This window comes from Sinohyriopsis cumingii, chromosome 1 (genome assembly GCF_028554795.1).
Source record: "Sinohyriopsis cumingii isolate HCF-2022 chromosome 1, ASM2855479v2, whole genome shotgun sequence".
Taxonomy (NCBI): domain Eukaryota; kingdom Metazoa; phylum Mollusca; class Bivalvia; order Unionida; family Unionidae; genus Sinohyriopsis; species Sinohyriopsis cumingii.
Window position 1 is genome coordinate 26,773,773 of NC_142961.1, and position 25,786 is coordinate 26,799,558.

Here is a 25,786-nt window from a genome sequence, read left to right on the forward strand (position 1 = left end):
TGATCAAGCTGAGACTTGAGCTAAGAAGTAAAATGTATAAATGATCTGTCAAGGCAAAGCACTTTAGACCACTTGTCCAACTAGGACCCTGAAACTATAGTTCAACTACCTGCAGTTAAAGTTCTTTGCTTACAGTCATACAGAATTTAATGAATTCTTGCCAAAAATACTGGGGGATATAAGGTTATCTTTTTTCTATATTACAAATACTGAAAATATAGGCATTGTGGTATTAGTGTAGGCAAGACAGGTGAAATTTGGGAAAAATGAACAAAGAGAAAATGTTTCATTTAGAAAGAAGAGTATTTTATTTAAAAAGATTCATATATCTGACACCACAAAGTACCACTATGTGGTTACATAATGACTATATATACATGCATATATAATGAATAGATACTTCAAGTATGACCTTTGTTTTACATAAATATATACATGATACAAAAATAATATGTATTGATTTAATTACATAATTGTTTACTACAACATTATAACCAAACAAATTAACCAATTTTTCAGGTATGTAGACATTACACAAGATACATAATGAACTGAGACTGATAAATACAAAAGAAAAATGTGTCTAAATTATAAACCCAAAATAAATAAAGAAGCATATAAACTACTTTCTGATATTACCAAGTAATGGGTACAAATTAGTTTAATATTTGTGCAGGGAAACACAGCAATAACACAATGGTTGGCGTACAAAAAGCGTCATTATGTTATGTGATGTACTGTTAGCTGAAGAAAATATTGCATGTTTGTAATTGCTTATGTAAGGCATGGGTTTAGGCAGATCCAAAAAGGTATGTGTACAATAAACTTTATAACTTGAGATGGTATGTTACTCCAGAAGTATGTAAAACTGTTCCTTTAATATGGAAGCATTTTCAGCTGATTCAGTTCAATTGAAATCATTTAAACAAATTTCCATGGCAAAGATATTCTGAGAAGATCTGTAGATATTTTTGAATTTTGTTACTACTCATTCTCTTTATTTTAATTATGATGACAAATGACAATCCCTTGTTGCTGAACAGGAAAAAGATCCTGAGATCTCCTTACATTAAATGTAAGTTCGTGACCATGACTAAGAAACTACGCAAAATTTAACATATATATTCTGAAGTAATGCTTTGCTGTTTGCATTGGCTATTAATTCACCATAAATTTACCAAAAATACTTTTCTCAAGGCTTCTTACTAATTTCTTATGATAAAAAATATGCAGATGTAATATCACAATCATCACTAAATCAATAAAAGGGATAAAAATTTCCATTATTACACTGTCATGGAATTTAATATACATTCAAGTCGGAGAATAAATGCTAAAAAATTAATTATTACAAAAGCCTACTGAATGCATTTTAAATCTTAGAGTTAAAAGGGTAACTCAAAAACCAAAATAATTAACTAATAAAAAGCAACAATTTCATGAATCTTCAATCAGCATAATTAGTTGATCAGAAAAAGAACAATAGATTGGTGTATTTAGACCCATTTGACTTTAGATCATAATCCACTCGTACAATATATAAAGCTATAAAAAAAATATTTCTTTCCATCCATAAATGAATAATAAATCTAAATCTTATTAAAATATTTTGTACAAGTCTTATTTCATTCTTCACCTTAAAACCAATAAGCTTATCAGAGACACGGACAAGAAATGGCAAAATGACGTTAATGCATACCAGATGCGTAAAGATAAAGCAAGCATGTACAGTAGAATTCAATATAAACATCATAACTTGAACTTAAAGTATGACTTCTTAAAACAATTTATGGTAATTAATGAGTTGTGTGTTACTAAGACCATTTAGTCAAAACAAACACACACACACACACATATATATACCAAATATTTGACCCAAAGACACACAACCATGGGGATATAAAGCAAACATATATGGTATAATTCAATATAAACATACTAAAACATACTAACTTGAAGTATGACTTTTTAAAACAATTTATGGTAAGTAACGAGTTGTGCGTTATTAACACCATTTAGTCAAAACACACACACACACATATATATATATATATATATATATATATATATATATATATATATATATATAAAATATGATCCAGAGAAGACACACAACCAAGGGGATATAAATTTTGTATGACATGGACAAAACGTTTTGCACCACATACTCTTTCAAAAAGTAACATTACTTGCCAAATGGAGTGGGTTATGCAAGAGCTGAATATTAAATGTTCAAATGAAGTAAAGTGGGCTATGCAATAAGTGGGTTTTGGGCTATGCAATAACTGGATATTAAATGTTCAAGGCACTAGTGTATATTTAATCTCCAACACACAAGAAGCAGATATACAGTCAAAATAAAAGTAGACGACTTTTGACACAAACATGAATGGGCAGAAAATAGTAAATTACAAATCAAGAACAACAATTTAAAGTATTATTCCAAGCCCATACAGTATAAATATATGCCCTGTAGCTACCACATTCTTGCCTTGAATAATTAATAAAAAGTCCCCCTCTAACGAGGCCATGGATCCCACTGATTAAGTTTTCTTTTATTATTGCAATTCAATTTACAGGGACAGTAATGTTTAATACAAATATAAACCAAGCTCAATTAAGCCACCTCTAACAGTAACAGTTTACCTGAAATGACAACTTGTGTCCTTCAAACCATTTGTATAAATGCTGTCTCTATTTTGAAAACTCAAAAATTCGAATAAATGTTTCCCAGTTAATATGGATGATAAAGGCAGAATTGTAACTGCTGAGTGTTGAAGCCATCTATGATATTCCTGAGCAATGCAACTGTAGAATTAGCCAAGATGGTGACCATATTGGGCATAAGATCAGCACCATTTTTGTTTATGTCATACTGGACAGCATTAGAAGGCTTTTGGTGAAAACCCCATGTACATATAACCATCCCTTCAGGACAAATAGTAACAACAAGATGACCAGCATGGCAGCCATATTTCATACAAGATTGGCATCATTTACATACATCAACTAGATACAATAACAAGTCTTTCAGGATGGGAGTATTATTGTAAAGAAAACTTTCTCATAAAGATAATGGGCAAAACGGGGTAAAAGTGTTTGATAGTATTATCACCAAGCATGGGTGAAATATGGGGTAATATCAATGTGTATTTGAGACAGCTGTGGTTTCTGCATTTCTAAACAGGACATATTGGTAAAGACACTTCAAAGAAAGATCACACCTTGAGATAATAAAACTTCAAGTTTGAAATAAAGATTACACACTTATCTCAGGAAAGGAAAAATGATTTTTACGGTTTTATATTATTGGTTGACAAAAATTACAATCAAACTTGAGCTGAAAAGTTGTATCAACATCATGAAGAAAGCTGAAAAGATTTATCTTCATCATCATCAAGACAGCTGAAAAGTTGTATCATCATCATCAAGACGACTCAAGTTGTATCATCATCATGACAGCTGAAAAGTTGTATCATCATCAAGACAACTCAAAAGTTGTATCATCATCATCATCATCATCATCATCATCAAGACAGCTGAAAAGCTGTATCACCATCATCAATGCAGATAATCACAGAGTAATATTTTTAGCATAAGGATTTCTTATACATCTGACTTCAAGTTTCATTTTCTAGGGGTCTAAAAATACTATGCGCTATAGTATTAGTTTTCACTGACAAAATATCATATACTTTTTCTTGATTAATTTCTGTATTTAGCTAACTATATCCCTTGTAATGATGATGAGCACCAGTGTGATAAGGCTGCCGATTGGTTGCCACATTTTGTATCCAGCGTATGATTAGTCTGTGTAATGTCTACACTCTGGCAACCTCAGATTCCGCTGCACCTCCACTTCGTTTATTCAGTGCATCAAGTTGTTTACTGGTATTGTCAACAAATGTCTGAAAGACAAACGAGGCAATGTCAATAAGTATGATATTCAAAGACTTGTGTTTCTTTAAACGGCTATTTGTTTATCATAAAAGTTGACTTATTGGTCAAGTCATAATTAAAAAGATAATACAAGGTAGTTTTATGAACTCTATGGAGTACTGGTTAAGTCAACTGGGCATTTTCTTTTTATAAATGAAACATGCTTGATCTTACATCAAAATAAGACATCTGACCCTAAAAGCAATATTACAAGGAGCTATGTTCATCTTCATATTTTGAAACAGTGAGAAGTTAAATGTGAAGTGTGCTGTGAATGAATAAATTCTGAACAAAAAAAATTATAATTCCTATGTTTTACGGTTCTCTGAGAATAATGCATTTTCATTCAATCCCTAATTAAATCCCAAGAACTGGAAACTGACCAGGAAACATTTGGGTGTTTTTTTCTGAGACCTCTTCCAGGAGCTGTATGCATGGAGCTCCACTTTACCTACATATATCAAATGGATTAACTCTAAATTGTGGTTTTCGTCACATATTCTTGCCCTGAGAATGATTTATAGCAAATCAGAATCCCATCAAACATCCTGGAATTTGCCATACAATCTAGCAATGTGAACGAATATATTTACAGTAAATTTAAATCACATCAATTGTCCTGGTTTTACCACATTCTAGCCCTCAGAATGATTTACAGCAAATACAAATTCGAACAAAGATCCTGGTCTGTGTCACAAATATCTGCCATGAGAATTATTTATAGCAAACAAAAATCCCATGAATAATTCTGGTTTTGTCACAATCTTTTCATGAGAGTAATTATATTTAGAGCAAATTTAAATTCAGTCAAACATCCACAAATCCTAGCCTTGAGAATGATCAACATTACAGGTTGAGAAAAAAAAAATCGAGTCAAAGATCCTAGCTTTTGCCATACTGTCCAACCATAAGAACTATAGTTTTTACACCAAATCAAAATTCTTTTAAAGATCCTGGTTTCCCCAATACATTCTAACCATGAGAATCATTATATTAAGATCAAATCAACATTCTGTTGAAGTGGTCACTTGCATATCCTTGGAATCAATGATGTCTTCATTACCACTACATTTGCTATGCCTAGAATGCAGTTCTTATCACTGTTGAACTAAAAATCTACATGAGATAGTAACTGCTGGTATAACAGCTAAACATCAACATAGCTAGAACTCCTAGAAACTAGGAGATTTCATTGGGCTTGTCCACTGAGTAAGTATGAAAGTGTCTAGATGCATGTGAAGGCCGATATGTCTAGGGTTGAAATGATATGTCACAGAGTACATCTGAAAGTGATGTCTAGATCCATGCGTAGACCGATAAGTCTAGGGGTGAAACGATATGTCATAGAGTACATCTGAGAGTGATGTATAGATCCATGCATAGACCGATATGTCAAGGGGTGAAACGATATGTCATAGAGTACATGTGAAAGTGATGTCTAGATCCATGTGTAGACTGCTATGTCTAGGGTTGAAATGATATGTCATAGAGTACATCTGAGAGTGATGTCTAGATCCATGCATAGACCGATATGTCAACGGGTGAAACGATATGTCATAGAGTACATGTGAAAGTGATGTCTAAATCCATGTGTAGACTGATATGTCTAGGGTTGAAATTATATGTCATAGAGTACATCTGAGAGTGATGTCTAGATCCATGCATAGACCAATATGTCAAGGGGTGAAACGATATGTCATAGAGTACATGTGAAAGTGATGTCTAAATCCATGTGTAGACTGATATGTCTAGGGTTGAAATTATATGTCATAGAGTACATCTGAGAGTGATGTCTAGATCCATGCGTAGACTGATATGTCTAGGTTGAAATGATATGTCATAGAGTACATGTGAAAGTGATGTCTAAATCCATGCGTAGACCGATATGTCCAGTGGTGAAATGATATGTCATAGAGTACATGTGAAAGTGATGTCTAGATCCATGCATAGACCGATGTCTAGGGGCAAAACAATATGTCATAGAGTACATGTGAAAGTGATGTCTAGATCCATGCGTAGACCAATATGTCTAGGGGTGAAATGATATGTCATAGAGTACATGTAAAAGTGATGTCTAGATTCACGTGTAGACCAATATATCTAGGGGTGAAATGATATGTCATAGAGTACATATGAAAGGGATCTCTAGATCCATGTGTAGACCGATATATCTAGGGATGATGTATTGATAAATACTGTGATACAGAATCTACAATATGATAGATATTGATACATGTAAGGAATAGTTGCCACTGATTAATTATCAGTATAGCAATACATCAGTGAACTGTTTCACCCCCAGATACGAGTGTTACAGAGCGTTACTAAGACTAACCCCCACCCCAACCAGGAACTGCAAAGTTCAAGAGTCAGGTCCTGGCACTGAAAGGAATTTCTGCATAAGCAAGATAAATTTAATAATTACAAATCCTGAAGGATAAATCTGAATACTTTATTTGTGTAAACATTACTGCAAACAATGCTGACCTACCATATATATTCGTGTACAAGTCTATTCAAACTAAACAAATCAGGGTCTATGTTGTGTGTTCTAACGATTACTCCTAAAAAAGTGTACAGAACCAGATCTACCCATGTATAGTTACAGCAGATCTGGGTCTGTGCAGTTTGCAGTTGGAATGGACTTATGCGCAAGTACATATATGGTAGGTCTGTCTTCGCATGATGTGCTAACTGATTAGGGTCAGTGAAGTTTTGAGCTGGACTCAACTAATAAGTGTGTATATATGGTAGGTCTGTCTTCACATAATGTGCTAAATGATTCAACATGGATAAATACAATACTGACAAGGATGTTTTACATGTGCTATAAAATAAAAAAGTCAATCTCACCAGCAGAGATTCATGAGCATAGTATGGCCTTTCAGCAGAACCATCATTGATGTCACAGTCATGACAGAAGCACAACAACATTGCATCAATCACCATCTACAAAAGAAAATATTTATCTATGAAATGTCCAGGTTTAACAGGGGTGGTTCTGAAAAAATTCATCTGCACAAACAAGCTCATGCAGGAAAGAAACACAAGATTTCCCTTGAATCTCGTTCAAACAGATATCATGCAGGACTACCCCAAGATCTCTGTTTTTAAAGGGTCTATTAAAAAAGTACTTCCTGTAATGCCTGACCAAGGCTTTTTCAAAATATGGAAAGTGACATGAGTGCTTGTTGAGATGAGGTGATGTAATACATCATTGTGATGATAAGATGACATCAATTTTAACATCAACATGAACTGTTTGATTGACACAGGACTCCTGCATCATGTCATTTTACAAAATGACCTTGAATGAAATCCTTTTAAACTTGAATTTTGTCTTGATTATTTCAGAAAGTATGCCTAGAAAGCAATGTGTCTTTGGAGTATCACTTTTATAATGTCTGACCAAAGCACCTTGTATCTGTAATACCATCAATAAATCATTTACCAGACCCTCCATTGGTGGAGATCTTGTGTACCCATGTGAAAGGTTTGGTTGGATGAGCATAATGTTCTTTTGAAACAGGTTCTTGCCTAATACAGTTGTATTTCTACACTAATTTGGTCATTTCTTTTGAAACAGGTTCTTGCCTAATACAGTTGTATTTCTACACTAATTTGGGCATATTCTTAATATATCTCTTGAACTCTTATCTCCCAATAAGAATACAATTGAAAACCAAGTTCAAATTCATTGTTGGCAGATGCAAGCATCCATATTTTAGATTTTTAAAAATTACCATTGAAACCATTAACATCAAAGAGAAATAATTTACAAATTACAAGACAATGAAATGCTCATTTTCTTTAAGAGCTTATCAAGCCAACTGGATATAATATTTGGATTGAGTTTCTTTCATATTAAAAAGTTTCATTCAAGATGTGCAAGTAATTCAAGATATCGATACTATGAAAAAATAATTACATTATTATTTTTCCATCTAAGATTTTACTAAATTTATTCCTTATACAGTTAAAATTTGCTTTAAATTCAGGAATACTGAAATTTCTATTTTGTAATAATCCAATAAAATCTGATAATATAGTCCACTGTTGCATTATAATACTCCAAAATACTAACATTGGATTAAAAGAAAATTTAAAGTTTATACGAACCTCATATGTCGATAAGAAACATGAAGCTATGAAGTAGGAGAAAACACACACTAACAGCACCGGTATGGCATAGAAGTGTAGGTCCTCTCGGCTCTGTAATAGACATAGAATAATGCAGACTCTAAGACAAGCAAGTGCCAAATATGCTGGTTTATGTATGACAGTAAAGTCTAGAACAGTAATAAAAAGCAAATAATCGGAAATGACATCTCATGCTCTTTGCTGGAAGCAAGGGAATGTAGTTTTGTAGAGGAAAGGGCTTGATGACTGCAGTGATAAAGCAAAGGAGTTATGATTGCCATGGAAACAGTATGCTGAAAAGAAAAAAGACATTACAATTTGTTTAACATGAATATAACTATCATTCTACATGTTATGCAGTAGCTGCCTCACCCACAGAGCTAATTATCCATATTAAACCTGACATACCACTGAAGTCTACATACTCTGTTTACAATGAGCTAATTATCCATATTAAACCTGACATCCCACTGAAATCTACATAGTCTGTTTAGAATGAGCTAATTATCCATATTAAACCTGACATCCCACTGAAATCTAAGTCTGTTTACAATGAGCTAATTATCCATATTAAACCTGACATCCCATTGAAATCTACAGTCTGTTTACAATTAGCTAATTATCCATATTAAACCTAACATCCCACTGAAATCTACATAGTCTGTTTACAATGAGCTAATTATCCATATTAAACCTAACATCCCACTGAAATCTAAGTCTGTTTACAATGAGCTAATTATCCATATTAAACCTGACATCCACTGAAATCTACATAGTCTGTTTACAATTAGCTAATTATCCATATTAAACCTGACATCCCACTGAAATCTACATAGCCTGTTTACAATGAGCTAATTATCCATATTAAACCTGACATCCAACTGAAGTCTACATAGTCTGTTTATAATGAGCTAATTATCCATATTAAACCTAACATCCCACTGAAATCTACAGTCTGTTTACAATGAGCTAATTATCCATATTAAACCTGACATCTCACTGAAATCTACATAGTCTGTTTACAATGGGCTAATTATCCATATTAAACCTGACATCCCACTGAAATCTAAGTCTGTTTACAATGAGCTAATTATCCATATTAAACCTGACATCCCACTGAAATCTACATAGTCTGTTTACAATGAGCTAATTATCCATATTAAACCTGACATCCCACTGAAATCTACATAGTCTGTTTACAATGAGCTAATCCATATTAAACCTAACATCCCACTGAAATCTAAGTCTGTTTACAATGAGCTAATTATCCATATTAAACCTGACATCCACTGAAATCTACATAGTCTGTTTACAATGAGCTAATTATCCATATTAAACCTGACATCCCACTGAAATCTACATAGTCTGTTTACAATGAGCTAATTATCCATATTAAACCTGACATCCCACTGAAATCTACATAGTCTGTTTACAATGAGCTAATTATCCATATTAAACCTGACATCCCACTGAAATCTACATAGTCTGTTTACAATGAGCTAATTGTCCATATTAAACCTGACATCCCACTGAAATCTACATAGTCTGTTTACAATGAGCTAATTATCCATATTAAACCTGACATCTCACTGAAATTTACAATGACTGTTTACAATGAGCTAATTGTCCATATTAAACCTAACATCCCACTGAAATCTACATCGTCTGTTTACAATTAGCTAATTGTCCATATTAAACCTGACATCCCACTGAAATCTACATAGTCTGTTTACAATGAGCTAATTATCCATATTAAACCTGACATCCACTGAAATCTACATAGTCTGTTTACAATGAGCTAATTATCCATATTAATCCTGACATCCCACTGAAATCTACATAGTCTGTTTACAATTAACTAATTATCCATATTAAATCTAACATCCCACTGAAATCTACATAGTTTGTTTACAATTAGCTAATTATCCATATTAAACCTGACATCCCACTGAAATCTAAGTCTGTTTACAATGAGCTACTTATCCATATTAAACCTGACATCCCACTGAAATCTACATAGTCTGTTTACAATGAGCTAATTGTCCATATTAAACCTGACATCCCACTGAAATCTACATAGTCTGTTTACAATGAGCTAATTATCCATATTAAACCTAACATCCCATTGAAATCTACATAGTCTGTTTACAATGAGCTAATTATCCATATTAAACCTGACATCCCACTGAAATCTACATAGTCTGTTTACAATGAGCTAATTATCCATACTAAACCTGACATCCCACTGAAATTTACATAGTCTGTTTACAATGAGCTACCTATCCATATTAAACCGGACATCCTACTGAAATCTACATAGTCTGTTTACAATGAGCTAATTGTCCATATTAAACCTAACATCCCACTGAAATCTACATAGTCTGTTTACAATGAGCTAATTGTCCATATTAAACCTGATATCCCACTGAAATCTACAGTCTGTTTACAATGAGCTAATTATCCATATTAAACCTGACATCCCACTGAAATCTACATAGTCTGTTTACAATGAGCTAATTATCCATATTAAACCTAACATCCCACTGAAATCTACATAGTCTGTTTACAATGAGCTAATTGTCCATATTAAACCTGACATCCCACTGAAATCTACGTAGTCTGTTTACAATGAGCTAATTATCCATATTAAACCTGACATCCCACTGAAATCTACATAGTCTGTTTACAATGAGCAATTTATCCATTGTAGTTATGCCATCTAAAATCAACATAGTCTGTTTACAATTAGCTAATTATCCACTGTAATCATGCCATCTCAAATCTACATTAGTGTGTTTAAAATGAGCTAATTTATCCATTGTAATGATGCCATCTAAAATCTACATTAGTGTGTTTACAGTGAGCTAATTTATCCATTGTAATGATGCCATCTAAAATCTACATATTAGTGTGTTTAAAATGAGCAATTTATCCATTGTAATCATGCCATCTAAAATCTACATATCAGTGTGCTTACAATGAGCAATTTATCCATTGTAATGATGCCATCTCAAATCTACATTAGTGTGTTTACAATGAGCTAATTTATCCATTGTAATGATGCCATCTAAAATCTACATATTAGTGTGTTTAAAATGAGCAATTTATCCATTGTAATCATGCCATCTAAAATCTACATATCAGTGCGCTTACAATGAGCAATTTATCCATTGTAATCATGCCATATAAAATCTACATTAGTGTGTTTAAAATGAGCAATTTATACATTGTAATCATGCCATCTAAAATCTACATATCAGTGTGCTTACAATGAGCAATTTATCCATTGTAATCATGCCATCTAAAATCTGCATATTAGTGTGTTTACAATGAGCTAATTTATCCACATTAAACATTGTCATCTCACTGAAATCTACACAGTGTGCTTACAATGAGCAAATTATTACCATGTACCTTTGTTTTACAAGTCATGAATCATAGATACATGTAAGATGGAAGAGACAATAGATCTGTTATTTTATTATATATTCAGAAACTAATCGATATCAACTTATCTAACTTATAACAAAAACCTCATTTTTTGTGATCAGAGAGCAATATTTAGGTTAGCTGAACACCAAAATATGAACTTGAAGAATGTCACTCAGTCCCTTTCCAATCTCCTGTGAGGGCCATCCAAAATAATGAAGCAAAGAGAGAGAGAGAGAGAAAAGAAAAAAAGTAGAGTAAACAATCTGAATTTGTTTCTGTATTAAAAACATAATACTGCAGGATTAAAAACAACAAGACTCCCATGTGGTCCTGATATCGCTCACATGGATTAAATAACTAACAGTTGACTGTTTCAATAAGCAGACTTATGTAGTATCATAAAAACACAACCTTGGTCAACTATCTCAAAAACTTTTTATCATGTTCATTTTACCGATTTAACGAAATCCTATTTTCCCTGTGATTCTAGACAAGGTAGTACATCTACAGCATGCCAAAAATCATGTAGTCATGGGCTAAATGCAACAACTTATCTAATCTATGAATCTGCAATTGTTTCAACACTCCCACAAAGCACAAGACAAAAGAGGTGTTAAAGTTTTTTGATGAACTTGTAACAAAACACTTATCCCTGAATTACTTCCCAAGTCACTGCACAACAAATATTAAATAAAACCCTCACACATTTTTTAACCACATTTTATTGTCAAGTGTCAACACAGTATACCTTTTGATCAAAATATATGAAGCCAAGACTTTAATTAATTTTTAAAAATACTAGCAGCAATAAACTTTTATCATCATCCAAGATTTGTTTACAGACCTCATCAAATAAAACTTCATCATCTGAATTTTTCAGAAATATTTGTCTTTTTGGTGTTACATAGTTTTGATTTGCTTAATTTTTAATTTTAAAAAAACTGGAATAAAATACTGTTGTTGGTTTGGTGAATTTTTTATATTATAGTGTTTTGAAAGAAAAAAATGAGGTATATATGACAATTTAATTTTACAGGAAACAGATAATCATGGAAAAATAATATTACTAAAGCCACAAAAAAATCCAGAACCAAAAATGTCCTGTTTTTGGGTACATTTGATAATTAGTTGTGTCAATCTTTTCTTTTTGTCACAAGTTACATAACACTGTAATGTTTTTTTATTTAATGTCACAAATATATCACTGCCAAATTAATATCTGAAATAAAATGTCCAGCAAAAGCCATTAAAATTTCAGTGTCCCTGGTAATTATGCAGAAAAAGATTTTACAAGTCTTTCTGGATATTTATCTTTCAACAATCAACAGTAAAAATTACTGTTAATTCAGAATATCAATAAATCCAGTTTCATCCACATATATCTGGTCCTCTCAAATGTGGGAATATTAGATTAAACTACTTTCGTCATGATAATGGTGTCTGGATACTGGCATGAAGCTTTAGGTACAGTAGAGGTGCAAGTACACTAAAGGCATAAGTACAGTAGAAGTATGGGTACAGTATAGGCATTTGGTAGAGTAGAGCATATATACAGTACAGGTATGGGTACAGTAGAGGTACAGGTATAGCAAAGACACGGGTACAGCAGAAGTATAGATACAGCTGAATTATAGGTACAGTCGTGGTACAGGTATGGTATAGGCATTGGTGCAGTTGAGGTTCAAGTACACTAGAAGTACAGGTACTGTTTAGGAATTGTTACAGTTGAGCATAGGTACAGCAGAGTTATAGGTACAGTAGAAGAATAGGTATAGTATAGGCAGAGGTATAAGTACAGTAGAGGTACAGGTACTGTATAGGCATTGTTACAGTTGAGCATAGGTACAGCAGAGTTATAGGTACAGTAGAAGTATAGGTATAGTATAGGCAGAGGTACAAGTACAGTAGAGGTATAAGAATAGTAAAGATACAGGTACAGCCAAGGCATAGTTACAGTCGATGTATAGGTACAATATTGGTAAAGGCACATCACAGGTATGTTTATGTGAAATGGCTGAACAACATAGAGGATATTTGCTTGAAACAAGTGAAAAATGGATATATTTCATCAATGGGGGAAAAACCCCAAGTATTTTTATTAATTTTTTCACTCAAAAGATGAAATATATCCATTATTCACTCAGAACAAGCAAATTTTATCTTACTGAATATTCAAAACATATTGGTTAGCAATGTGTAAAACAAACAGATGTAACGTATCTCTTACTGCATCCAGTATGATATCAGCAGTTTACTGTTCATGTTTTGTACATTTGTACTGAAAATATTAGTACATGTAGTATCATTAATCTTCCTTCCTGTTTCAATGTAAAAAATCTCTGAAAAAGGATATATCCACTGTGGGATTTAAACTTGATTTGCCTGCATGCAAAGTGGCCATACTTACCACACGAGAAAGCAAATGTATAAATGTTGATCATGTTTCTTGGCTACTGAATTATCAAAATTATTTCTCTTGAAAAATCCAATAATTTTCACTCTAGCATAAAATAAATCTTACTTCAGATACGTGGGTGTACAGACATGTTGATGTCACCAATCCAAAAAGCCACCCGTTTGGTTCATATATGTGGGTATTTGGATATGTGGATGTCATTGAACATAAATGCTACCAACCTGGGAAGGATGCTTATTTAGTTCAAATATCTGGGCCTATGGATATGCTGATTTTACAGACCCTGGAGGACAACCATTTAGTTCAATCAGCAGGTGTTTGGATATGCTGATGGTAGTGATCAATATGTATTAAAGCCAGGAGGACATGGATTCAGATCAATTGGAGGATGGTTAGGATATGTGAGGCTAGGATAAACGGATGTAAGTATTCAATTCAGGCAAGCAAACAACAACAGTTCATCCTGAATAAATCTGATTTTTCTTCTTAACAAAACATAGATAATGAAGGAGTGTTCACCTTCAACCATATGAATCTTTGCTAGAAATCAATTTACCTTGAACCATGTAATTCTTCCTTAGCCAACAATTTACCCTGAACCATATGATTCTTCCTAAGCAAACAATTTACCTTGAGCCATATGATTCCCACAGCTGCTGTGGCTGCCATTACACCAATCTTGCCAAGAAAGAGAATGAAGTCCCCAACACTGTTAATAGCCGCTACTCTAAGTGCATTGCCAACCAGTACGGTAAATGCCTGATACAGAAAACAAAGGAATTGGCAGCAAAGTCATGAGCTAGAATAATATTTATTACAATAGGTTTTGTCAACATTACATGTTATTATTATCACAGAAAATGAATCTACTCTGCTTATTATGTATAAATATGATTTCCTTGCCAAACAACCCAATACATTTGGACTGCGGTTGGTTTCTTTCATGTCTCCAAAGTATTTCTGGGAAAATCAGAAATCATTGTGTCATCAGATGATTTGCTGGAAGCAATATGCTGCTCTGTTGCCTGATCTGTCTACTGCAGAGCACATTTAGAAAACGATGCTCAGAAAATATTCTGCTGTTGCCTAAACTATTACAGTACACATTAGAAAACAATGCCCAGCAAATATGCTGCTCTGTTGCCTAACCTATTACAGTACACATTTAGAAAACAATGCCCAGTAAATATTTCCTGATCTTCGAATTGGGATGTTTTTACAATTTAAAGCCACCATACTTGCCTAAAAAAATTACAGAGCTTAAATTTTTCCATAATCAATTTTTTTTTTGAAGAAGAGAATACATTTCATATGCAAGTGTGAGATACAGATAAAAGACCAGATTCAAAAGTCAATGGACCATTTTTTCTCTTGATAATACCAAAAGTGGACTGAATAAAAAGGTCATCCAAAAACTGTTATTTGTTGATACCATTGGATAATTATTTACCATATGATATTCTTATAATTTTATTATGTTATTTAATCCAAATGCCTTATCATATTATTTATTATATCTATGTAAGAGTGGTGCCATAACTTAATCGCGGAAGACAAAAGCGCATCGACAACTGCGTGCAATGATAAACAACCCAACAAATACACGAAAGACAAAAGCGCACCTGTACATGAAAATAAGGTTGAGAAGACAATACAAAAATATTAACTGAGAAGACAATATGCAAAAGTAAATTGTATGGTCTTCTTTACAATTTAACTGTGTGGAAAGAACAAGATCATGACAAATTGAAATTTGAGAGATTCGTTCAGGCATTAGACAATCAGAGGCATCCAAATCAAAGTATGTTGGTCTTAATCGCCGTCTCCAGGCTTTAGTCACAACATATGGAACAGTACCGTTAGAAGATTACTTGCAAGGAATAGTCATAACATTAACATCTAACATTTCTACTTATGATTTATACATTTTTTGCACAATATTCTCCTTTTTTAAAAATATTTTAATAAGTCAATAATAGGTTTGTTAACATTTCACAATAAGTGTGTATAGGGCACCTGCTGTGTATAGATTAATAAATATTCTACTAAGCAAATAAGCAAATTTATGCTTTATTTATTTAATGCATTCTATTGTAAGAAGATCTGTTCGCATGTTCTTAGGCACGCTTATGTCTGTACACTTCTGTCCTGCGCGCCTTTGACTGTGCGCTTTTGTTGGCGTGCATTACACTTAGGTCCTGCGTGCCTTTGACTGTGTGCTATTGTTAGCATGCATTATGCTTCTGTCCTGTGCGCCTTTGACTGTGCGCTATTGTTAGCATGCATTATGCTTCTGTCCTGCGCGCCTTTGACTGCGCTATTTTTAAGCACAACTTAGCTGGCTATATGGTGTCCATTAAAAAGAAATGTCTAAAAATGTCAATTCCAAATAAACATTTACAAGAAATATGACCAAAAATAAAAAAATAAGTTGTGATATGACAATCCTGTGAATGATGTAAAGGGTGTAAGAGAGACAGTGAGACTACCAATGCTTAGTGGAAAGAGAAGAGAATATTTATAATTAAACACTGCTGTAGGATTTCTTTACCTTATGGGCTGATGTGCAGAAATTTGTGCCCTGTATAGCTGTGAAGAAAAGATGGAAAACAAAAATAAATATCTCATTTAAAAACTCAATTATAGCCAAGAAACAAAATACACATCCCACAGTTGCATGTAATATTAATTTTTTATTGCAAAGAATAATGTAGACTAATTCAAAGTTCCTGTGTAAAAACTCCCTTTAATGTGAATTATTTCCATGGGTTTTAAATTTAACAATTCTGTAGACAATATCACCATCATCAGTAAAGAAAAATGGTGGAGATGCCTCATTAGGAGAAGAGGGTCCAGTTGTCTTTACATATTGATCATTGTTGTTCATTAAATTCATGGCATCTTAGCATATACAAAAAACTGCAAATGTGAAATTCATACATAAAGTGAATCCGGTTGAATGTGCCTGTCTATCATGGAAAAAGGATTTTTGTCCCAAATGCATTTCCTATTGCATATTAAGTGCCTTTTACTTTGTCTGTAAAATGACAACTGAGAACTTTTTGACTGAAAATGTTAATGTTTAATTGGAAGTTGTTTACATTAATCACATACTGCATGGTGCCACAAATGATTCCACTTTTCCAACTCCCCAGACTTATTTGCTAATTGACATTTTCCAAAAAGTTTATTATCTAAAATTCATTGAGAAAATATACCCATATTTTATACAAATTTAAAGGAAAAGAAACTTTTAAGCAAGGTATTTATTTATGAATTCTACTGCCAACTGGAGAACATTTGGAGTAGCTGACAATATACAGAGTGGTATGGAGAATGGATACCAAAGCAATGAGACTAAAGAACCTAGCAAAGAGATACATCATGAAAGCTGGTTTGGACAGGACTCAAAGCTATTAGCCACTGGCTGTAAGTTTACACTAACGACCGAGACACCCCATGGAGGAAGGGAATATTACTACAAAATAGAACTACTCACTGAGATACAGCTTCAGTTGAAACAAAAGTCTGATAAGTCTAAATGTCAAAGGGTTAAAGACATTGGATGAAATGAACAGATGGCTGACTGTGAAAATAAGGTCCTAAAACAGCGACCTAATTTTGATATGGTTGAGTAGTTGAGCTAAACTTTTTGAGAGTGGGTAAAATCCGGTCAAAGAAATACATGGTATAACAAAAGAATAGCCAAAATTACAAAAGTAATTTGCATGTGAAAGTTAGGTCATAGTGGCCTAGTTTTGGTACATCCAAGTTAGACTTCTTGAGATGCATTCATATATAAATTTTCATGAGCATAGGAGAGAAGAAAAACATCTAAAATATACTGAGGGTATAACAAATGAATTGCTGAAAATACAAATTTACTCCAACATGAAAAATGAGTCATACTACCATGTATATTGGGATACCATATTTGTTGGGACACCATAAATCAATTTGTAAAGTAATTTTTTGGGGTACTGTATTTTTTGGGACATGTCATTTTTATGAGTCTTGTGTTTTGGGACACCTTTTAAATCCTTAGAAATTACATGTCAGAAACTGCACTAAAACTGAAATGTTATTTTAAAAAATATGAAACTGTGTACTTGGGATAAAACACTTTAATACATGGCATCATCTTATCATCAACCCAACCCTTCTCCTGCACATATATGATCCATACTTTTGGTGCATGAATATTTTTTTAGCTTCCTCTGCTCTGAAAAATTATCAATGGAGACAATACATATCCTGAAGCAGATAATGCAAACACTATATTTTTGTATCTTGCACTATTAACCCCCTACTTATTGATAGTCTGTCAAAGTACACCTGAGTTTCATCAATGTTAAAGATCATATTGTCATCATAATCATCTTCTACTCTTCTGGTCTTTACAAATTCATCAAATGATTTTATTTTTATTTTCTCCTCTAAACCTTATGGGAAATGCTGGGTCATCGATGTACATGCATAAAGAACTAGTTTGTGTCGCTTTAAAAACTGTTCCATTGTTTCAATTTATTTTCAAAATTCCTGTGAATAGTAACAAAAAGGAACCAAAGCTGGCTTTCCTATTTTGTCTGTCTTGGTATTAAAAATATTTAAAAAATTGGCACGCTTTCCAAAATCATCTTCCGAAGTCAGCTTACTCTGTAATTAAGATAACCTTTGTATTAGATATTCTGTTGGCAAGTTCAAACAATAAGTTTATTGCTTGCCTCCAAGTTGTATTTATTCACCATCCAGGCATCTATTTGCTTGCCAACTGTAATCATAATTAATACAAATGGGCATTGACATCTGCAGTGTAAATAGTATACACAACAATAACTTGCTTTAATAATACTTTCTGTAACCCATGCTAGTGAAAAGATTGTCATCTCACATACAATCCATACTTTCGGTGCATGAGTATTTTTTAGCTTTACAATGCTGTGAAAAATTCTCATTGGAGACAACGCATTTCCTGAAGTGAAAACTGATTAATTTAACACTCTTCTTATCAACAGTCTGTCCAGGAATGAAAGCAAAGTACACAGGAGTGCCATCTATGGTAATGATCATATTGTCTGTGAAATCGTCTTCTCTTCTGGATTTCAGAAATTCAACACATGATTTTTTTATTTTCTCCTCAAAATCTTCTGGGAAACACTTGGTCATCACTGTCCATGCACGAACACTTGATTGTGTTGCTATAAATGTGAATCAAAGTTGGCTTCCCAATGTCAGCCAACTTTGTACTAAAAACAAAACAAACATCGGCATGCTTAAAAGAATCCAAAATCATCTTCCGAGGCCATCTTGCTTTGTAATAAAATAACATTTGCATCTGATATCTTGTTGGTAACTTCAAACAATGAGTTTATTGCATCTCTGTCATTTGTGTTTATTCACCACCTGGGCTTCTATTTGCTTGCCATCTATAATCATAATTGATACAAACGGGCATTTCTGTCTGTGGGTAAAAAATATACATGGCAATAAATTGCTTTAATAATAATTTTTGTAACCCATGTTAGCGAAAAGATTTTCATCTGCATCCACAGTGAATGTATTTTCAAATAATGATTTTTATTTGTGAGATACTGTCAAATTATTTTGTACCTTGCACCATGTCATTCATGGATGGTAGGTGCCTTAAGCAATTGGTTGATATTTCTCTCTCTCTCTCTCTCTCCCCCTTTCGTTTGCAATTTTCTTGGATCCAGTTTTCAGTCTGATAACAACATTCAAACTTTGGAGTTCAACCAAACAAGATTAATTTCTCTGAATTCATGTCAATGAACAATGTGTTGTGCATTATCTGACATAAGCGATTCACACTGCAGCATGGCTGTATGCGCCACATATATGGAGTTCATGGATATATTTTTTTCCCTAATAAACTGCTCATAATGAACAAAGCTGAATTCATGATAACAATAAAAGGTTAGTTTATTTCATTTTATTATCAAATAAGCATTTTGTTTATCTATGTTGTTGCAATGTGCAGTGGCAGGGGAGGGGGTGCAAATTCAACAAAAATTAATTTTGGTGAAAAGAAATTTCACCATAAGTTCTGGGACAGGAAAAAATTAATTTAACATGTCCCAATATATATGGTAAATATGGTTAGTGCTAAGTGATGAAACCCTGTCAGATCTTTAGTGATAACAAGATTTCAAATTAGCTGCTGTGGTGATATATTGGATTTCTGATTGGCACATTTTGATTTCAGACCAAACATCATTTGAAATCTATCAGTGAAAACCCCATTGTAAATATGACCTTTGATTCAAGGGAAGCAGTGACAAAAAAAATTGTCAAGATGGCCTTGTGGCCACCTTACTGGGTGTATGAATGGCACTGCTTTTATTTAGCACCAGACAGACCTCATAATAAGTCTTTTGGTGAAATTCTCATGCTGATATCACCATCTATTTGAAAGTAGTTGAGATAATATTTTCAAGGAAAACTGAGGGTCAGTTTGTATCATTATCATTCAGGACCATCTAATCACCATGTGAACTCTTCTGGTGAAACTCTTATGTTAAAATTCTATTAACGAGTATCACTGACAACAACACTTCCAAGATGGCCACCAAAGAAACCTTAATGGATGTCAGATTAGCATAGTTTTAACTTAGGACCAACAAGACATCACAAGTAATCTTCTGGTGAAAACATCATGTTGACAGAACTTTCCATTCTGGAGGAGTAACAATAACAAGAATTTCAAGATGGCTGCAATGATGGCCATACTGGATATCAAACTGGCACCATTTCCATTTAGGACCAACTATACACCATAAGAAGTCTCTTGGTGAAAGTGCAATGTTGATATGACCAGTCATCTACAAGAAGCAGCCATAACAAGATTTTCAAGATGGCTGCTATTGTTATTGTTACTGTTGTAGGGTTTAACGCCATTTTTCAGCACATGATAGGCTATACATGGCGGCCAGTATTAATGGTGGAGGAAGAACCAGGGGAAACCCCAGGAAAGAACCACCGACCCACGAGAAGCTACTGACAAGCTTTCTCACATACCCACATTGGCTGAATCTGAGACTCGAACCAGCACAGACAGAGATGAGATGGCAGTGATCCATAATGGAGAGCGCTTTAGACCACTCGGGGCCCCATCAAGATGGCTGCTGTGGTGGCCATAGTGAAGGTAAGATTGGCACTATTTTCATTTAGGACCAACTAGACATGACAAGGTGTCTTCCAGTGAAAACCTCATGCTGAGGACTGAGTAGACATTATAATAAGTCTTCTGGTGAAAATCCCATGTCAATATAACCTTCCATTCAAGAGGTGTAGCAATAACAGGATTTTCAAGATTGCTGCTGTGGTGGCCATATTAGATATCAGATTGGCACTACTTTCATTTATAACCAAAACAGACAACATAATAAGTCTTTTAGTGAAAACGACATATTAATACACCATCCATTTAGAAGAAGTAGAGACAACAACCATTTTTAAGATGGCTACCAAATCAGCATTATTTCTTTTATATTTAGGACCAACTAGATATCATATAAAGTTTCAGGTGGAAAAAACAAATGTCAATATGACTTTCCATTCAGGAGGTTTAACTCTAATAAGATTTTCATGATGGCTGCCATGAAAACCATAGTGGACAACAGACTGGCACCATTTTCATTTGGAAACAACTTGATATCATACAAAGTCTTTTACTGAAAACCCATGTTGATATGGAAGGAGTAATGGTAAAATTTTGAAAATGCTCAGTGAGGTGTCCAACTAGCAAAATTTTAATTTAGGACCAACTACACCATGGGATTAATGTGTACAGTTTCAAGGCAATCCTCCAAATAGTTTAGGAGGAATAGCAATAAAAAAAATTGTGTTAATGTACAGATGGACAACCTACAACAGACTCTCCCATAAGCTCTCTTGGTCTATGACACGCACAGCTAACAAATGGGTCACACCATCTTAGTATTGATATGGCTGGTTGCTTTCATTAATATTTATTCACATGCCAATTATCATAAGGTGTAGGTGAAAAAAATCCAGATACCGAAGGTGTGATAAAAAAAAGTTGAAAATAACAGAGGTTACTTAAGCATAAAATTTAGGTTATATTTTTATCTTTTTAGTTACTGTACTTGACTTACTGTACTTGACAAGGATAAACACCTATTTCATAAGTGCAGGTGATACAGGTCAAAGATAATGTAAGTATAATGAATGAACAAATTCAGGTCAATTAAGCATGCAAACTGGGTCATAATGAATGAACAAATTCAAGCCAATTAAGCATGCAAACTGGGTCATAATGAATGAACAAATTCAAGTCAATTAAGCATGCAAACTGGGTCATAATGAATGAACAAATTCAAGTCAATTAAGCATGCAAACTGGGTCATAATGAATGAACAAATTCAAGTCAATTAAGCATGCAAACTGGGTCATAATGAATGAACAAATTCAAGTCAATTAAGCATGCAAACTGGGTCATAATGAAATGTTTATGTTACTCTGCGTACTAATTTTCTTAAGTGTAGGTGAGATTCATTCCGTGTGTTTTGGATTTTTAACGTAGCTTTAAAAAAAATTCAGTCATATCGCTGCAGTGTGGCAGTTTATAGTGATGTCTAGCAATGGAGCATCATGCTGCAGACATGTAGCATGATGTCCCACCCTGTCACATTATCCGGATACCAGGCCAACCAGTCCTAACACTAACCTCTTAATGCTGAGCGCCAAGTGAGGGAGCTGTTAGTACCATTTTTATGTCTTTGGCATGACTCGGCTGGAGATTGAACCCATGACCTCCCACATTCCTAGCGTGTAACGAACGAACAGCTAAAAATACAAAATTCACTCAAGCACAAAAATTAGGCCACCTGGTCCTGGTATGGCTGAGGTTATCTTCTTGAGATGAATCAACATCCCTATTTTCATGAGTAGGTGAAATAGGGTTCAAGATACTAAGCATGTAATAAATGGAGAGTTGAAAATAAAATTTTATTTAAGTATAAAAATTGCATCACACTGACCTAGTTATAGTGTGGGTTAATTGAACATGTTGAGTTTCATCCACATAACCAATTTTCGTAACTGTAGGTGTAATATGGTACAATATACTGAGAATGTAATAAAATGAACAGATAATATAAGTCACTCAAGCATGAACATGAAAAAACATTGACCTTGTTTTGGTATGATTCAAAAATTTATTTACACACAAATTTTCACGGCTAGGTGAAATATGGTTCAGGATATTGAAGATGTAACAAACGGCACACACTACAGAAGTTACTCAAGCATGAATATTTTGTCACGATCACAGAATTTTTGGTATGGCTCAGTCACTTTTCTTGAGATACATCCACAGACCAATTCCAATTGAAGATGAAATAGGATTCAAAATATCAAAGGTCTAACAAAACACAAAAATGAATGAAGAAGAAACATACAGCACAAAAAATAAATGGGCAAAGCACTATACACCTCCCCCTCACTGGTTAGAGGGGGGTAAAGAGATAAGCCTTCAATACAGAAAGTCAAATTTTGAGCATGCAGTTAAAAATGTGGATATCATTTTTAGCAGTCAAATACCAATAGTCTTCCATTTATACCAGTCAAATATCCATAGGCCCCCATTTATCCAAGTCAGATACTTATAGGCCTCCATTTACAGCAGTCAAATATCCATATGCCTCACTTTATCCAAGTCAAATACGTATCAGCCTCCATTTATAGCAGTCAAATACCTAAAGGCCTCCATTTACAGCAGTCAAATATCCATAGGCCTCCATTTATCCAAGTCAAATACCTATAGGCCTCCATTTATAGCAGTCAAATATATATAGGCCTCCATTTATCCAAGTCAAATACCTATTGGCCTCCTTTTATAGCAGTCAAATACCCAAAGGCTTCCATTTATAGTATCCAACAAACATCAGTTATACTATATAGCAAATACTCTAGACCTCCATTTCTCCAAGTCAAATACCCATAGACCTTCATTCATAGCAGTCAAAAATACAAACAGGCCTTCATTTATCCAAGGCCTGCATTTATACTTGCCAAATACCCACTGGCCTGCATTTATACCAGTCAAATACCCAAAGACCTCCATTTATATGAGTAAAAAAACTACATGTGCTTTCTTTCATTTATCATTAGTTAGGCTTGTTACTTCTAAATCGATCATCAAATTTTAATCAAGGCTTTTCTCTGATTTACTGGGTGAGCTTGAAGTTTTAATGCATATTTAAATTAAATCTAACATGTCATATAATTCTAACAGCATTTTTTATGAAAACCTCAATTCTTGTAGATGCCTATCCATTTTTTAAAAACATTTGTTGTACTGTGCTGAATATGGACAAATTTTAATATGTACAGGAAATATTTTGTTATCTTAGTACAATTTTATTTCAAGGTGTACAATTTATTGCTAAAGTGTTTTAACATCAATCTACATATATAAATATATGAAATTTCCAAGATAATTCCTCTATATAAGGACATATTGCACCATGATGGTTCCTTCTACACTGGTTTATTATTCTGACAGTTATAAATCACCAACAAATTAACTCCTTATGCTGTGAGGTCATCATCTTCACCACATGCTAAAGCCAAAGTGGCATTCATACATACAAACATGACTGAAGGTAGGAGAGTTAATTGTTTATCCAAAGTTGTTATGCAATTAAGTCTTCATCTGAATTCACTCAAAACAGGGGCACTGAGTGGTCTAAAGCACTCACATCTCGAGATCACTCCCTGAGTGGTCTAAAGCAATCACCATTCCAGATCACTCCCTGAGTGGCTTAAATCACTCACTACTCCAGATCACTGCCATCTCACGTTTGTCTGTGTGGGTTTGAGTCTCTGGCTCAGCTAACATGGGTATGTGAGAAAGCCTGCCAGTAGCTTCTCGTAGGTCGGTGGTTCTTCCTGGGGTTTTCCAGGGTTCTTCCTCCACCAGTTATACTTGACGCCATGTATAGCCTATCTTGTGCTGAGAAATGGCATTAAACCCTACAACAACAACACTCAAATCAAATGGTTCAAACACTCGCTGGGTTACACTTAATACTGTGTTATCTGAAATTATCTGGTACTGAGATCAAGTCAGCACAATTAGCTCTTACTTTGTTAAAACGGGACAATTAAATTGACAAAAACTTACCAACAATTGTATATGCATTTTGATTGAGATATTTAAGACATTTCTCTAGGCACCAGAGACAACACATACAACACTTCATGCAGAAAGAGGCACACTGGTTTTCTGAGCCCTTCAATCTGAAAATAAACAAACTTTGTAACTATATTTGAATACATTTTCAATTTGATAATACAGCTCTCACTGTTGTAACGTCCTTCATTACAACATGGTGTTATGGCATGCTTCGTTATGACATGATGTTATGGCATACTTCATTATAACATGATTCTGTATGAAATGTGTTACTGCCATGAAGCCCATTGCCAAAATGATAAAATTAAAAAAGTATACTTTTTTCACTGATTTTATAACATCTGTTACAGTGATCCTCATCTTGAACAGTCCATCTGACCAACGGCCAGCCACTTTGTAAGGCCAGAATCCCTTTGTGTTCAGAAGGGACAGCCACCCCTCTAACATTGCAAGAGACCAGTTTTTGAGTTCTTATTTACCCCTCACTAGCAGCTTTATATATAATGGTTGTTTACAGATTTAAATCTTGCTAATATTTGGTTAATTTCTCAACTCATCATACTGACATTTTGTTCCAACATGCCAATAAATTAACTGTAAACTTTAATCCATACAATGAGATCAATAATCTGATGAATGTAACTGCCATGCGTTATATGATAAACGGGGGCCCTGAGTGG

At 33.9% G+C, this 25,786-nt stretch overlaps 1 protein-coding gene across 11 annotated transcripts in view; it reads right to left on the reverse strand.

Annotated features, from left to right (window-relative positions):
* Nucleotides 1–284: 284 nt before the first annotated feature.
* The window catches only part of LOC149806581 (choline transporter-like protein 1), a 209,556-nt gene continuing 184,054 nt past the window's right edge, over nt 285–25,786 (reverse strand). For all 11 annotated transcript variants that reach the window (XM_089954977.1, XM_089954968.1, XM_089954995.1 and 8 more), the window contains 6 exons: nt 25,095–25,210; nt 16,479–16,516; nt 14,558–14,686; nt 8,059–8,151; nt 6,793–6,888; nt 285–3,908 (listed from right to left, as the gene is read on the reverse strand). In XM_089954977.1, coding sequence (XP_089811103.1) covers nt 3,822–3,908; nt 6,793–6,888; nt 8,059–8,151; nt 14,558–14,686; nt 16,479–16,516; nt 25,095–25,210 — 559 coding nt within the window. In that variant the 3' untranslated portion in view covers nt 285–3,821. The remainder of the gene's footprint in view (nt 3,909–6,792; nt 6,889–8,058; nt 8,152–14,557; nt 14,687–16,478; nt 16,517–25,094; nt 25,211–25,786) is intronic.